Raw genomic sequence first — 17589 nt, 5'->3', positions numbered from 1 at the left:
AAAAAAAAAAAAAAAAGGGAAATTGAAGTATTAATTCAGAGTGATCTGCTGAGTCAGATGTGGTCAAATCAAGGCCGTGGTCATGGTCTTTGTTGCTCTTTGTGGACCTGTCCACAATGGCATTGGATCCTTAGATCCCCTGAGACTGCTATGACTGGTTCTCGGAGAAGGTGATGTTTCCAATGTCTCCTTCCCTCACTACTCCCAGTATGGAAAGGAAGCTTCTTCTAACCCGAGGTTAATTGTCCAGTATAATTTGGAATCCTGTTCCCCACACCCCCAAGTCTGGCAAATGGAGACAACAGGATAGAGAACCAAACACAAAATTGACATCCCCTTCTCCTGCCTGGGGAATCCTTATACTTAGTTCCAAAATATTTATTGTTGTGGAATCAAGAAAGGAGGTGAAAAAACAGTATGCAATCTTGATGAACCTGCTAGTCTTAGAAGCTTCCTAGACTTCGTTTTAACCTTATCTTTGTTAAATCTTCATGCCAGCCAAGGAAACCTTTCCTCTGCTTTCTTGCCTGGCTTTGCCCAATATCACTGATACCCTCAACCATCCCTCTCCCTGCATCCTCTCCATTTAGCTGTCATTATCAGATTTCTTTAACCTTACATAGCACAGTTCAAATTCTTTAATGTTCTCTAAATGCAAAAGATCATTACAAGGTAAATGTCCATAATATAAAAATTAATGATCTTTGCATTCCAACTCCACCAGAAAAGTAATAGTTGTTAACTGGTATATATCCTTCTATCTTTTTCTATGTTCATACAAATACATACAAGCATACATGAACATATGAAGACTTATTAAGTTATTCCTTCTACAATCTGCTTAACAATGCATTCTGTACATCTGTAAAAGTCAATATAGATAGAACTACATCATTCTTTAAGTAGATAGAATTTATTCCATAGTACGGACATGCATAGCTGATTCAACCATCTTTTGATTGATCAATCTTCAGGTTATTTCTGATTTTACTGTTTCAAATGATGCTGTGCTAACTATTCTTGTACATCTATCTTTATGTATACTAATTTTTTTTTTATTTCCAGGGCATAGAGTCCTCAAACTACAGCTCTGACTCAGTCTCTGGGTTGTTAAAGTTCTTAATGATTCCTTAATTTATTTAATCTTCAGGCATTTTCATAATAATAATAATAACAGCATAATTACTGAACACCTACCAAGTTTCAAGCATTTGTTAACAACTTTGTAAGCATTTCATTTAATTCTCAGAGCAATTCCTGACATACATGTGATTATTATCTCTGCCTTACAGAAGACAAAACTAAGATGCTGTAGTCAACAAAACAGTTATGATTTCTTCTGCCCTCCCTCGTGGAGTTTGTAGGGAGACAACCAGTGAAATCACTTGATATGGTGGTGACATTGCCATGAGGAAAGGAAACTGTGGGGCTCATTCCAAGGCCTGAGAGCCAGGATGGTCAGGGAGGACTCCCTGAGGAAGTGACTTTTAGCTGATGCAGATGGAGAAATAAAAGCAAACCTGGTACAGGGTGGGAGTGGGGAGAGGAAGAGTTAGTGCAGAGAGAATCACAGGCTTGAGGCTCAGGAGTGGATGTGAGTGTAACTCAGGGGAAAAGAGGAAGGCCAGCAGGGCCAAGGCATAGACAGCAGAGCACAGGGCAAGGAGTCAAGCCAATTGAGGATTCTGAACTTTACCTTACGATCAGCAGGAAGTCACTGGAGCATGTTAAACAAGAGGGTTTCATTGTAGGAAACTTACTACATGCCCATTCTTCTCTCTACTGACATCCCTGTTCCATGCGGCCCTCAAGGAAGAGACAGATTGTCACAGAGGAGGGAGCACTCAGGCTAGGAGACAAGAGAGCAAGTGTCGTCAGCTCTCTTGAGCCTCAGTTTCCTCATGTGTAGAGCATCTGTCCACAGGGTTGTCACGAGGGCTTAATTAATTCATGTCTGTGTCTAGAATTTAATGGGCATTCAGTAAATGATTTCCCTCTTATTTCTATGCTGCTTGGGCTTATTACTCTTCCCTCTGAACAGTCTCTCTCTGACCTGAACGTCCCCCAGGCTCAGCATGTGCCCGCTGTACACTCTCTGGGGCTTCCCCTTGCCAAATCCTCTGTGCTAGCATCCCCCTCACACTCAGCCGGGAGCGCTTTGTTTCTTATGCATCAGCCACTCCAGTTGAAGTGTAAGCACCTCTAAGGCAAAAGACTGCATTTTTGTATCTTCCTTAGTTACAAATACATTTTCCTTTCACATCAAAACCTTAAATAAAATCTCACCCTGGTTGTAATGTGTGAGATGGATTGCGGGATAAAGCCCAAGAATACAAGAGGAGAAAATCATTACGTTAAAATAGTATAGGCAAGAAATGATGTAGGCTTGGACCAGGTGGTGGGAGTGGGATGGAGAGAAGCAGGTGGATTCTGGGTATATTGATCCCGCAAGACCCGATGATTTCTTGGCTCTCCAAGGAGAGCTACCAGAGTAGCAGAGCTGACATTGGGGTGTGTGAGTACAAAGCGCATGGTGAACATCACAGCCCTTTTCCGAAGTATGAAGGAGAAATCTTATAGATTTAAGAGAGAAAATCAAAAATGTGGACATGTTAAGTGTGAGAAAGTATAAGAGAGACAAGTGGAGATCCCCAGCAGCAATTGTGTAAAGGAGGAAGAACTCAGAGGACAGATTTGGACTACAGTTACTACTCATTTGAAAACTGTTAGTAGTAGATGAATCTCAATGCCATAAAAGTGTGGGATCATCTGAGAAGAGAGTACAAAGAATTGAGGGAGGCCAGAACCAAGCCCTGAGGATGCTCATTTTTAGAGGTCAGAGATAAGAGAAGGACTCAGCGATCTTTGGAATAGCCAGAAAAAGAGGGAAAAACAAACAAACAAACAAGGAGAGGGCAATTATATTGAAGTCAGGGGAAGAGAGAGTCTAACAAATCATTGTGTTGAATAATATGAGGGAACAAGTAAGATAAAGGCTTAAATTTGTCCATTAATTTGCTAATAAAGCCTAAAGTCCTCAGGCTGATACTTAAAGTACCCTACAATCTGATACCTCTTAATCCTACAAATTATGTATAAACACCTTATTCAACAAAACCCATGTTCCATCACACAATACAACATTTCATTTATTTGTAGCCATATTCATCCCACTAGCTTCAGCAACATAGGAATCTTTCAAGATATTAACAAAATTCTTACTTGAAACCTGCTGCCTTCAGTTTTGAAGTTCACATGATAGGGTCCTCCGTTCATATTCACCAAACACTCAACCTTACAAAGGAGATCCGACACCTGGGTGATCCGCTCATCCTTACTATCGGCCTTGTTGTTGAAAATGCAGTATCGGCCCTCGTAGTCTTGAACCAACTGCTTGAGAGATTTGTTGTTTTCAATGAAATCTCGCAGCAAGTCATCCCCCAAATCATCCTTCCGCGTGAAGACAATAATGATGTGCCTCCTGGCTTCAGCTCCAAACACTTGTTGGATGCCCGTGACTGTTTCCTCATCCTCCCTTGTGAAATGGCCGATGGCAATTACCAAGAGCAGAGCATGGAGGCTGGGGGCAGAGAGCTCCAAGCAGCGTTGGATGTTGCGTTGCTTGTCTTCAGCACAAGCTACTGAGGAGAAAAGGTCAGGGGTGTCAATGACCACAACCTTCCTTTCTCTCAGGACCTGACTCTCTCTCTGGCACATTTTGGTCACTATCTGATCACTGAACTTGGACTTGAACACATCTTTGCCCAGAATGGCATTTCCTGTGGCACTTTTTCCCGAGCGGCATTTCCCCAGGAGGAGGAGCCGCAATTCGGACATCTGGCATCTCTGCTCTGACATGCTTTCCTGACACAGGCTCCCACTGGTTCTGTTGGGACAGAAAGCAACACATTAATGTTCAACTACCACACAGAGTGGACAGGAGAACAGCAAGAAAAGACATTCTCTTTTTGACTCAAATTGCCACCAATGAATTTGAGCTACTGAAGTGCTAGACCCAGACTAGATTAGAACAAGGAACGCTTTCCCAGGATCTTCCTGTTCCATCTCTGAGACAAACCTAGAGACCTCTTTTAGTTCCTTGAATTTTTTTACCATTGGGAACCACAAGGAGTCAGATATGTTAGAAACCATAGTAAATAAGCATGTTTCAAAGTTGAAGGAAATCTCATAATTAATAGTAATGGTCAGTTGTTTAAAAAATACAGATCTCTGGGACCCAACCTAGACCTATTAAATCAGAATCTCAAAGGATGGAGCTTAGAAATCTGTATTCATCAAATGTCACAGTAATTCTAATGAGTAGCCAAGTTTTGGAAGCATTGCCCTATAAAATGCAATGAAGTAGAAATGTCTAGAGCATACAAGCAAATATAATGTATGGTATACATGGTACTCTGAAAGTAATATCACAGAAGACAAACTAGAAAACTTCGTTTGTGGGACTCGTGATGCACCCAGTGCCTGGTGAAGTTAACAGAGAAGCATGATGTGGTGGGTATGACCATGGTCTTGAACTCTGACCTGGTTCACCTTCTGCTCTGCACCCATTAGCTGATCTGTAGAGGCCACTTAACCATTCTGAGACTCAGTGTCCTAATCCATAAGATAGAAGTGATATCACCTACTTCAAGGATATTTTTATAAAACTCAAATGAGATGACACATGACAAAGTACCTTGCAAGTTTCTACATATTACCTAAATGCAAAGTGGTACTATTTCAGTATATAGATAGTGCTGCTTAGATTTAATTTTCTCCCTGCAAAGGCTTCCACCTGCCAGGCAAGTCAAGTCCAAAACCCTTGAGCTAATGTGCCAAGCTCTTTCCGTCTGTTTCCAGCCACAGATTCAGCTCTACTTGTAGCCACTCTCCTCAACGCACTGTATGCTCCAGTCAAGTGAACTATTCATCTGTATTTATTTATTCAGGCCCCACCTTGTTTGACATATGTTTTGAGCTGATTTGCTATAACTGTTCAATCATCCTGCCTTGCACAATTTCTTCTGGATTGCCCAAGAGCCACTGACCTGAAATCAAGTGAGGCCTGGAAATGCATGGCAAAACTGCTGCTGCGAGGAAACAACTCCCCTCTACCATAATCACAGGTTTTCCCTTTAGGGCACATCAGCAATTAGCTGTGATTCCCACACAAGGTTACACCTGGGATCCTGTGTTACTCTCCTTAAAAACTTAGTTTCCAAGACTGCAAACCTGGCCATGATGCCCTCCCTTGTGAGGGTTTACCTATGCAGATCTGCAAGAGAGTGACTCTCCCTATGAAACCTTCGTACAGCACCCTCCTGGATGGCCACCCCTCCAGGGTCCATGATGAAGTCAGAAAGTTCTTCATGTTATTTCACACCCTTGGGCAGTGTCTCTGCCCTTTGATGGGTTCCTTCCTCTTCCCACCAAGCCTGCTCCAGCATCCTTTTATCACTTGTATGAAAAGACTGAACAACAACAAATAAAACGCAGAGATGCAGCAAGCAGATAAGAAGAATGTGACACACATGAGGACAATGTTGTGGGAGCCCAGGGAGGAGTCAGTCACTGGGGACGGATTGGTACCACTCCATAAAAACTGCTCCAGCAGAGGGCAAAGATCCCTTAGCTGCCAATTCACAATGTGCTTATACTCATTATCTGATCGCTCTGCACCATAACCTCTTCATTCTTTGTATTTTTCTGATTATGAAGTTTGGTGTTTATGCTAAAGAATTTGGTATATTCTGAAAATTTTAAAGAAAAAAATCTGGCTCCATCTATGGCTCCATTATACATAAGTAGCGTTTGTTAAAATATGCATATAATTTCTTTTTTTTTTTTTTCTGTTTTAGAGACAAGGTCTCTCTGTGTTGCCCAGGCTGTTGTGCAGTGGTGGGATCACAGCTTACTGTATCCTCAACCTTCTGGGTTCAAGTCATCTCCTGCCTCAACCTTCAGATTATCTAGAACTACAGGCACACACCACCATGCCTAGTTACTTTTTTAAAACATTTTGTAGAGATGGGGTCTCCCTATGTTGCCCAGGTGGGTCTCAAACTCCTAACCTCAAGCAATCCTCCAGCTTTGGCCTCACAAAGTGTTGGGATTACAGACATGAGCCACCATGTTCAGCCCATAATTTCCTCATACACACATATATTTGCATCATCTAGCAATAACTTCTCTCATAAAATATATTTTCATTAAATAAGAATAACATGTTCCTTAAAATAAGTTGGAAAATAAACAAAATGATGATTGAAAAGTGATCTGCCATCTGCAAAGAATCATATCAATTTGTAGTGTTTTTATTACATGTAAATGAGATTTTAGGTTTTTTTCCGTTTTATCATACTTACACGTATGTGTCCATCTGAAGCTAATGTAAACTCTGTATGAGGAAAGTTTACCCTAGAAATTCTCCAAATATTGAAAATAACAAGTAGTAGTAAAATAATCTACTTTACCCTGCCTATCACTGCTGCCACCGACACCCATACACACTGCCCAGGGGCCCAGGTTCCAGTCAGCCCAGCCCACTACTGTCACAACTAGGGCCCATGCATGCCACTTGGGGGCCTAAGGGCTGGCCCACCACTGCTACTGGCACTGCCAGTGCCACATACATCATCCAGGGGCCCAAGGACTGACCCACCAAATCTGCTGCTGTGGCCAACACACACCACCTGAGAGTCCCAATACTGGCCTACGTGGGTCCTCCACCTGCCACCATCAGTGTTTGTATATGCCACCCAGAGGACTGAGTACTGACCCACACAGCCCATAGCCACCAATGCTGGTGCCCATATGCATCATCCAGGGTCCAAGGATGAGCCCACTTGGTATCTCTGTCCCCAGGAAAACCTTACCATGGCCTTCACTAACAACCACAGGCTAAACCACTGAGGAACTTGCAGACATCACTGACATTGATTACAGTCAGAGAAATCATATGAAGACTACACTCCTGCACCTACCCAAAATCAAAGCCAAAGCAACCTACCCAATCAACACTAGAGATACATGTACAGGAAAAAGTCTTTCCCTATGAAAGCCAATGCATAAAATTGAAAGAAGCAACTGTTACACCAGATGCACAGACTGCAAAAACTCAAGAAACATTAAAAAGCAAGGGAACATAATATCTCCAAAGGAACGCAGTAATTCTCTAGTAACAGATCTCAAAGAAAAGAAAATCTTGGAATGCTTGAAGAGGTATTCAAAATAATAAAAGAGAATATCAACAATATAAAAGGAATATCAACAATATAAAAGAGAACACAGACTGACAATACAAAGCAATCAGAAAAAAAAAATTCATGATCTGAATGAGAAATTCAATAAAGAGATAGATACTATTTTTTAAAAAAAGAGAAGAACCAAATGGAAATCCTAGACCTGAATAATTCAATGAACAAAATATATAACCAAGAGCTTCAAAAAGAGACTAGATCAAGCAGAAGAAAGAATTTCTGAACTTTAAGGCAGGTCTTTTAAAATAATTCAGTCTGAAAAAAAACTCTTTTAAGAATAAAGAAAGCCTATATGACACATGGGACACCATAAAGTAAACAAATACTTGAATTTTGAGAGTTCCAGAAAGAGACAAGTTGGGGAAAGTCATAGAAAATCTATGTAATAAATAATAGCTGGAAACTTCCAAAGTATTGTGAGAGATATAGACATTCAGATACAGGAAACTCAAGATTCTCAAATAGATTCAATCCAAAAACATCTTCTCTGAAGCATATTGTAGTCAAATTGTCAAAAGTCAAAGACAAAGAGAGAATTCTAAAAACAGCAAGAGAAAAGTGTCAAGTCACATTTAAGGGAATCTCCATCAGACTAACACCATGTTTTATTAGCAGAAACCTTGCAGGTCAGGAGAGAATGGGATGACACATTCAAAGTGCTGGAAAAAAATTTTTTTGGCCAAGAATACTATACCCAGCAACACTATCCTTCAGAAATGAGAGAGAAATAAAGCCTTTCCCATACAAGCCAAAACTAAGGTAATCTATTACCACTGGACCAACTCTATAAGAAATGCTTAATGGAGTCCTACTTCTGAAAGTGAAAGGACAGTATCTACCACCATGAAAATGCACAAAGTATAAAACTCATTGGTAGAGCAGATATACAAATGAGAACAAGAAAGGAATCAAATGTTATTACTATAGAAAACCACCAAATTTGAAGGATAAACAATAAGAGTAAAATAAAGGAACAATGTGTCAGGCCTCTGAGCCCAAACTAAGCCATCATATCCCCTGTGACCTGCACATATACATCCAGATGGCCTGAAGTAACTGAAGATCCACAAAAGAAGTGAAAATAGCCTTAACTGATGACATGCCATCATTGTGATTTGTTTCTGCTCCACCATAACTGATCAATGTACTTTGTAATCTCCCCCACCCTTAAGAAGGTTCCTTATAGTCTCACCCACCCTTAAGAAGGTTCTTTGTAATTCTCCCCACCCCTGAGAATGTACATTGTGAGATCCACCCCCGCCTGCAAAACATTGCTCCTAACTCCACTGCCTATCCCAAAACCTATAATAACTAATGATAATCCCACTACCCTTTGCTGACTCCTTTTTCGGACTCAGTCTGCCTGCACTCATGTGAAATAAACAGCCTTGTTGCTCACACAAAGCCTGTTGGTGGACTCTCTTCACATGGACGCGTGAGACATTTGGTGCTGAAGACCTGGATCACAAGGACTCCTTCAGGAGACCAGTCCCCTGTCCTCATCCTCACTCCGTGAAGAGATCCACCTACGACCTCAGGTCCTCAGACCAACCACCCAAGGAACATCTCACCAATTTCAAATCGGGTATGCGATCTTTTCACTCTCTTCTCCAGCCCCTCTCGCTACCCTTCAATCTCCCTGTCCTTCCAATTCCAGTTCCTTTTCCTCTCTAGTAGAGACAAAGGAGACACATTCTATCCGTGGACCCAAAACTCCGGCACCAATCATGGACTAGGGAAGACAGTCTTCCTTTGGTGTTTAATCACTGCGAGTACGCCTGCCTGATTATTCACCCACACTCCATGGGTGTCTGATCACCAAGGGGACACCTGCTTTGGTCATTCACCCACATTCCCTTGGTGGCAAGTCAATTGCGGGGATGCCTGCTTTGGCTCCTCACCCACACTGCAGCCCAGGGCTGCTCCCCACCCCCTTCTCCTTGTCTCTACTTTTCTCTTTAAACTTACCTCCTTCACTATGGGCAACCTCCGCTCTCCATTCCCCCTTCTTCTCCCTTAGCCTGTGTTCTCAAGAATTTAAAATCTCTTCAAGTCTCGCCTGATCTAAAATCTAAGCATCTCATTTTCTTCTGCAACACCGCTTGACTCCAATACAAACTTGACAATGGTTCTAAATGGCCAAAAATAGTACTTTGGTTTCTCCATCCTATAAGACCTAGATAATTTTTGTCAAAAAATGGGCAAATGGTCTGAGGTGCCTGACATCCAGGCATTCTTTTACACATTAGTCCCTCCCTAGTCTCTGCTCCCAATGTGACTCGTCCCAAGTCTTTCGTCTTTCTCTCCTGTCCGTTCCTTCAGTCTCCACTCCAAATTCTGAGTCCTTTGAATCCTTCTTTTCTATGGACTCATCTGACCTCTCCCCTTCTCCCCAGGCTGCTCCTTGCCAGGCTGAGCCAAGTCCCAATTCTTCCTCAGCCTCTGCTCCCCCACCCTATAATCCTTCTATCTCCTCCCCTCCTCACACCCAGTCTGGCTTACAGTTTCGTTCCGCGACTAGCCCTCCCCCACCTGCCCAACAATTTACTCTTAAAGAGGTGGCTGGAGCTAAAGGCATAGTCAAAGTTAATGCTCCTTTTTTCTTTATCCAACCTCTCCCAAATCAGTTAGCAAATAGGCTCTTTTTCATCAAATATAAAAACCCAGCCCAGTTCATTGCCCATTTGGCAACAACCCTTAGATATTTTACTGTCCTACACCCCAGAGGAAGGCTGTCTTATTCTCAATATGCATTTATTACCCAATCCACTCCTTACATTAGAAAAAGTTCCAAAAATTAGATTCCGGCCCTCAAACCCCACCACAGGACCTAATTAACCTTGCCTTCAAGGTGTATAATAATGGAGTAGAGGCAGCCAAGTAGCAATGTATTTCTGAGTTACAGCTACTTGCCTCCGCTGTGAGACAACCCACAACCACATCTCTAGCATACAAAAACTTGAAAACATCCAAGCCACAGCTCCCAGGGGCTCCTTCAAAACATTCTCATGGACCTTGCTTCACATGCCAAAAGCCTGGTCACTGGGCCTCAGAATACCCACAGCCTGGGATTCCTCCTAAGCCTTGCCTTGTCTGTGCAGGCCCCCACTGGAGGTCTGATTGTCCAACTCACATCGCCACTGCTCCTAAACCCCTGGAGCCCAAACCCAATGTCCCTTGGCTGACTCCTTCCCAAATCTCCTCGGCTTAGCAGCTGAAGACTCACTCTGCCTGATCACCTTGGAAGCCCCCTGGACCATCACAGACGCCAAGCTTCAGGTAACTCTTACAGTGGAGGGTAAGTTCACCCCCTTCTTAATCAATACGGGGGCTACCCACTCCACATTACCTCTTTTCAAAGGCCTGTTTCCCTTGCCTCCATAACTGTTGTGGGTGTTGATGGCCAGGCTCCTAAACCTCTTAAAACTCCCAACTCTGGTGCCAACTTGGACAATACTCTTTTAAGCACTCCTTTTTAGTTATCCTCACCTGCCCAGTTCCCTTATTAGGTTGAGGCATTTTAACTAAATTATCTGCTTCCCTGACTATTCCTAGGCTACAGCCACATCTCATTGCCACCCTTTTCCCCAGTTCAAAGCCTCCTTTGCATCTTCCTCTCTTATTCCCACACCTTAACCCACAAGTATAGGACACCTCTACTCCCTCCCTGGCAACTGATCACATGCCCATTACTATCTCAGTAAAACCTAATCACCCTTACCTGACTCAATGCCAATATCTCATCCCACAGCAGGCTTTAAAAGGATTAAAGCCTGTTATCACTCACCTGTTACAGCATGGCCTTTTAAAGCCTATAAACTCTTACAATTCCCCCATTTTACCTGTACAAAAAACAGACAAATCTTACACATTAGTTCAGGATCTGCACCTTATCAACCAAATTGTCTTGCCTATCCACCCCAAAGGGCCAAACCCATATACTTTCCTATCCTCGATACCTCCCTCCACAACCCCTCCACAACCCATTATTCTGTTCTGGATCTCAAACATACTTTCTTTACTATTCCTTTGCATCCTTCATCCCAGCCTCTCTTCTCTTTCACTTGGACTGACCCTGACACCCATCAGGCTCAGCAACTTACCTAGGCTGCACTGCAGCAAGGCTTTGTAGGTAGCCCCCATTACTTCAGTCAAGCCCAAATTTCTTCCTCTTCTGTTACCTATCTCAGCATAATTCTTCATGAAAACACATATGCTCTCCCTGCTGATCACGTCCAGCTAATCTCCCAAACCCCAAACCCTTCTACAAAATAATGACTCCTTTCCTTCCTAGGCATGGTTAGGTACTTCCGCCTTTGGATACCTAGTTTTACCATCCTGACTAAACCATTATGTAAACTCACAAAAGCAAACCTAGCTGACCCCATAAATCCTAAATCCTTTCCCCACCCCCCTTTCCATTCCTTAAAAAACAGCCCTAAAAGCTGCTCCCACACGAACTCTCCCTAACTCATCCCAACTCTTTCATTACACACAGCCAAAGTGCAGGGCTCTATGGTCAAAATTCTTACACAAGAGTCAGGACCACACCCTATAGCCTTTCTGTCCAAACAACTTGACCTTACTGTTTTAGGCTGGCCTCTGCCCCCATGACTGTATCTCTCTAATCCACCTGGCATTCACTTGATTTCACCATATTTCCTTCTTTCCTGTTCCTCACCCTGATCATACTTGGTTTATTGATGGCAGTTCCACCAGGCCTAATTGCCATTCACCAGCAAAGGCAGGCTATGCTATAGTATCTTGCACACCTATCATTGAGGCTACTGCTCTGCCCCCCACCCACTACCTCTCAGCAAGCCAAACTCATTGCCTTAACTCAAGCCCTCACTCTTGCAAAAGGACTACGCATCAATATTTATACTGACTGTAAATATGCCTTCCATATCCTGCACCACCATGCTGTTATATGGGCAGAAAGAGGTTTCCTCACTACACAAGGGTCCGCCATCATTAATGCCTCTTTAATAAAAACTCTTCTCAAGGCCACTTTACTTCCAAAGGAAGCTGTAGTCACTCACTGCAAGGGCCATCAAAAGGCATCAGATCCCATCACTCAGGGCAATGCTTATGCTGATAAGGTAGCTAAAGCAGCAGCTAGTGTTCCATCTTTTATATATAATTTATTGATTTGTAGAAATGATGTATATGTTCTAGTTACTAAACCTTTGTTGATTCTACACATTTCATAGATCTTTTCACAGTCTGTGGCCTATTTTTAGGTTTCTAAATATGTCTTTTGTCATACACACAAAAACACTAAATTTTAATCTACTCTTATCAAGCCTTTGTTTCATAATTTAAGCATTGTTGCTGGGAACAGGCCCCAAGCCTAGCCATAAATAGGCCATGAGAAACTGGCCACAAACAAGATCTATGCAGCACTGTGAGATGCTCATGATGGCTATGATGCACATGCTAGAGGTTGCTTGTTTACCAGAATGAGGGCAAGGAACACCTGGCCTACCCAGGGCAGAAAATCAAGGCATTCCTAAACCACAAACAATGGCATGAGCGATCTGTGCCTTAAGGACATGTTCCTGCTGCAGATAACAAGCCAGAGCCTGTCCCTTTGTTCTCCATAAAGAATACTTTTAGTTAATCTATAAACTGCAGAAACGACGGGCTTACTGTCAATAAATAGGTGGGTGAGCCTCACTGTTTGAGGCTCTCAGCTGTGAAGGCTGCCAGCCCCCGATACCACTCTGCACTCTATTTCTGTGTCTTTGTCTTCATTCCTCTCGCACCACTGTGCCCCACTGGTACCTCCTCCACATACCCAGCACCCACCACTGCCACCCTAAGAGCTGTCTGTGCCTCTGTGCCCCACTGACACCCCTGCCCCATACCCATCACCCACCACTGCCACCCTAAGAGCCGTCCACCCCTCTGTGCCCCACTGGTACCCTCCCCATACCCAGCACCCACTACTGCCACCATAAGAGTTGCGACTCCTCTGTGCCTCAGCTGCACCCCCACCCCGTACCCAGCACCCACTACCGCCACCCTTCACATCTGCATTTACTTGCTTAATGCTTTTTAGTCTCCCACCACTAGAGGTGAGTTCCGTGAGAATAAGAACTTGCTCTGTTTTTCTCACCACCATATCTACAACATAGAGAAAGTATCTGATAAATACTTGTTTCTGAGTTGATGGTTATTGACTTGAAAAACAAGCAAAATGCAGCAGATACACCAAAGACAGTGAAGAATGGGAAAGCCCTTTAGCCCTTTTTCTGTGCAGCGATTTGGTGGTTCATACCTTTTCAAAAAATGGGGTCTGTGGCACTCAGGGGAGAGGCGGCACTGCAGGGAATGACCCAGGGAGGTAGTGAAGGCAGTGGCACAGCTCACTTTCGAAAAGGGCAAGGCAAAGCCCATGAGGGCCTTGACAGAGGCCTCTCTCTGGAATCATCTGGATGGCTGCATGGCACAAGGCAGAGCCCACCACAGCCTCAAACGCCTCAGAACCACAGAACCGTCCACCAGGGGAAAAATACTTCTGGTGGGTTCAAACCTAATCAGCACCAGGGGTCTTCTAAGATCATCTTTCACCCAGATACACCCTATGGAGAGAAGCTTTCACGCTAATGCCCTATCTCCTGTCTCTCCTCAATTTTCTAAATAACATTGATTCTATCTGATATTATTTATTATTTTATAATTATTTATTAATTTTATTTTTAAATTTCTAAATTTTCTCTGTACTACCCTTGGTACAAAGCTCCATAACGGCATATGCCAAAACTCCAAACATGCCTGTTTTGCTCTGTGTCCCCAGGCCCTAACATTGTGCCTGGCATGTAGTATATGCTCAATACGTGGTGTTAAATGAATGAATGATCATAGGAGAGACAGAAATGTGAAGAAAAGAAGAAAAACAGTTTTTAGAACTGAGAGGGAGGCCGAGCACAGTGGCTCACTCCTGTAATCCCAATACTTTTGGAGGCCAAGGCGGGCAGATCCCTTGAGATCAGGAATTTGAGACCAGCCTAGTCAACATGATGAAACCCCATCTTTATTAAAAGTACAAAAATTAGCCAGGCATGGTGGTGGGTGCCTGTAGTTCCAGCTACTCGTGAGGCTGAAGCAGGAGAATTGCTTGAATTCTGGAAGGTGGAGGTTGCAGTGAGCCAAGATCATACCGCTGCACTCCACCCTGAGTGAGAGTGAGACTCCGTCTCAATGCAAAAAAAAAGAACTGAGAAGCAGATGAAAAAGATGTTACTTTGAATAGTAAAAAGGAAGTGACTTAAATTGTGTGTGTGTGTGTGTGTGTATATATATATATATGCAAGTGAAGTGAGATGTCTCTGCAAATTAATTTAAGAAAAAAACACACTAGTGAGTAAACAGCAAGCTGAAGGAAGCAGAGGCCTCCCACAGGCCTGAAGAAGAAAGAAATTTCTTTCCCAATTAGGCGACACAGCCTTGCATGGTTCCCCAGCAGAGTATGACCAAACCGATGAGTCTTTGCTGGACTCCTGCCTGCAGCTCCACATGAGGTCAGGACCCACACACCCACACACCCACACACACACACGCACACATGCACGCACACATGCACACTCCTACCACACATACAGCTTCCCAGCCGGTAGCACTTCACCCCAGCATGTAGAAAGTGCACTTAAGGACAAAAAGGAACCCAAACTCACCCTCCCTCGCGCTCTGCCAGCCCACGTTTCCCTCTGCTCAATCTCCCAGGCCACTCTGGAGGCCCCAGCTGAGCAACTGAGAGAAAAAGAGAGCGTTCTTCCTGTAATTCACTGAAGACTGTAAAGGCAGCCTCCGCCTCCTTCTCAGGAAACAGCCCAAGGCAAACGGGGACTCAGGCATCTGAGCACAGCGTCCAGCCATGCGAGGATTCATCCCACATCTAGTCGCAGTTCCCACTTATAGAGCAGGGTGGTCGGAGATGCCTCCAGAGCCCAGCATGGGGGCGACCTTAGGCCCAGCTCAGCAGGGCAACCATCAAGAGGAAGGGAAGGGGTTAACTGCTGAGGGCCAGGTTGGCTGAAATGTAGATGAAATCAGAAATACTGTTTTTGGTAAGGTATTGACCCCTCCAATGCCCAGTTCACAGAATCCCAACTGCAAGGGGCAGGAAATACCAGAAAAGCAGACATGGAAAAATCAGCATCCCCCCACCCCCTGCTTTAGGAGCTCCACTGGCTTCCTCCTGGGGGCTGCTCTGCAGCACCATCTAGCTTCATGGGGCTTCTGACAGGCTCCTTCCGCCTGCTTCTTCCTCCCTTCTGCCAGCCTCAGCCCTCCTCCTCTTCAGGGCTCACACCCACTCGCCAACATGACTTCTCTCAGGACAGCCACTCTCACAGATGTCTGGGAATGTGCCTCTGTCCCCATCCTGCCGAATCTGTTCCCCACCAGGCTAGGGAGACACACTTTGGACCAGGAGGAAAGCTTTCCAGGGTCCCTGCGATCCAACCCCACAAGCAGCCTCTTCTCCCATGGCTGAACAGGCGACCTTCCCGGTGCCAAGCCCATCCTCCCCCACAGCTATGCACCAGCGCACACACATCTACACACGTGTGCACACGTCACACATGCACTGCAGTCCTGTCCCATGGTGTCCCAGTCTCCAGGCTCTGCAATCCACCTGGCTCCATCCCTCCATCTCTCACCTGGGTGGAAGCAGCTGCTGGTCCCCCAGGGCACAGGATGTGAGGAGGGCGAGGAGGGTGAGGGGAGAACACCGGAGAGCGACCCTCTTCCCAGGCCCTGGTCCTCCTGGCAGGAGGGTTTCAGGTGTTTCTGCAAAGGAAGAGATTTCTAGAAACAGCCTTCACAATCACAGAGGCATAAATGCAGTTGGAGAGGAAGTCCCGTGTGCAGGCCACAGGCTCAGCACGTCGAGAGCCATCGGGGCTCAGGGAGGAGCCAGCATCGGGGACACACTCACCTTCCCTGGGTGCTGAGTGCCTTGTGGAGTCGCAACACAGCAGAAACTGAGGAGCCCGGCCTCTCCCGCAGCTGTAGACTGAGAGGAGGGAGGAGAAATGATAGCAGAGACTTGGCCAGGGGCTGGGGCGCCAGGGTGGGTGCCAGGCTGAGCTTCAGAAGGGCTGCAAAAACAGGGGCTTGGATAGGGCAGGAGAAGGATGTCAAGCCGGTTCCTGTTCCTGAGAGGACAGAGATTGTGGCTCCGCTACAGCCTCCGCGCAAAGCCAGCTCCCGGTCTCTGTGTGCTCTGAAGTGGCCTTTAGGACTTCCTCTAACAAGTCCTTCCTCGCTTCCCTTGCCTTTCCTAAAACCCACAACCCAGGGAACTCCGAGCCTGACAGACCAGCGCTGCTTCTCAGGAAATGACTGCTTTTCCCCAGCTTGCAAAACATGTGAAATGCTATGCTTCGGTGCTTTCAAATATTTCACAAAATGAAACCCCTTTTGTGAGAGAACATAGTGTCCCAAATCCCTGGTCTCTACTTCATAAGGAAGTCAAACACGGAGGAAGACTTCTTTAAAAACCTTTACTGGGGTAATGATGTCACATTAAATGTACCATCTTAACCATCTTAACCATGGTAGAAAGTACATTCACATTGTTGTGTGCCAGATCTGCAGGACTTTTCATCCTGCAGCACCCAGACTCTCCCCATTACACCCCAACTCCCCTCCCCAAACCCCAGCCCAGGTAACCACCATTCTACTTTCCATTTCTATGATTTTTTTTTTTTTTTTTTTTTGAGACAGTCTTGCTCTGTCCCCCACGCTGGAGAGCAATGGTGAGATCTTGGCTCACTACAACCTCCATCTCCCAAGTTCAAGCTATTCTCCTGCCTCAGCCTCCCGAGTAGCTGGGATTAGGCATCCGCCACCATACACGGCTAATATTTATATTTTTAGTAGAAATGGGGTTTTGCCATGTTGGCCAGGCTGGTCTTGAACTCCTAACCTCAAGTGATCCACCTGCCTCGGCCTCCCAAAGTGCTGGGATTACAGGTGTGAGCCACCGCGCCCGGCCTGTTTCTATGACTTTTGGCAACATCAGATACTCATGCGAGTGGAGTCCCACAATGTCTGCCCTTCTGAGACTGAGCAGAATGCCCTGGAGGGTCATCCAAGTGAGTGCGGAACCCTCTGCACTCTGCACAGCAGGGCTGTCTTCACGGAATGCAGAGGCTGGGGTCTCGAGGGACTGGAGCTCACTGCAGTTTTCCAAATGTCTGAGGTGGTGCTGAGCTTTCCAAAGGGACCCCACAGAAGGAGGAGCAGTGGGGGTGGCTGAAGTAGAGGGGCATGCTTCAAATATGAAGTCTCTACAGTAGTCAAAACCACAGGCTTTGGG

General features: G+C 45.0%; 1 protein-coding gene across 1 annotated transcript in view; it reads right to left on the bottom strand.

The window, feature by feature from the left end:
• Positions 1–16470, bottom strand: part of GIMAP8 (GTPase, IMAP family member 8) — a 30150-nt gene extending 13680 nt beyond the window's left edge. The window contains exons 1-2 of the mRNA XM_011941455.1: positions 15926–16470; positions 3223–3886 (exon numbers count right to left, since the gene is read on the bottom strand). Of these exons, the coding sequence (XP_011796845.1) occupies positions 3223–3858 (636 nt within the window). The 5' untranslated portion in view covers positions 3859–3886; positions 15926–16470. The remainder of the gene's footprint in view (positions 1–3222; positions 3887–15925) is intronic.
• Positions 16471–17589: the final 1119 nt, after the last annotated feature.

Source organism: Colobus angolensis, unplaced genomic scaffold, assembly GCF_000951035.1.
Source record: "Colobus angolensis palliatus isolate OR3802 unplaced genomic scaffold, Cang.pa_1.0 Scaffold2, whole genome shotgun sequence".
Taxonomy (NCBI): Eukaryota; Metazoa; Chordata; class Mammalia; order Primates; family Cercopithecidae; genus Colobus; species Colobus angolensis.
Note: the sequence above shows the minus strand (reverse complement) of the source record. Positions and strands in the feature narration are given on the sequence as shown.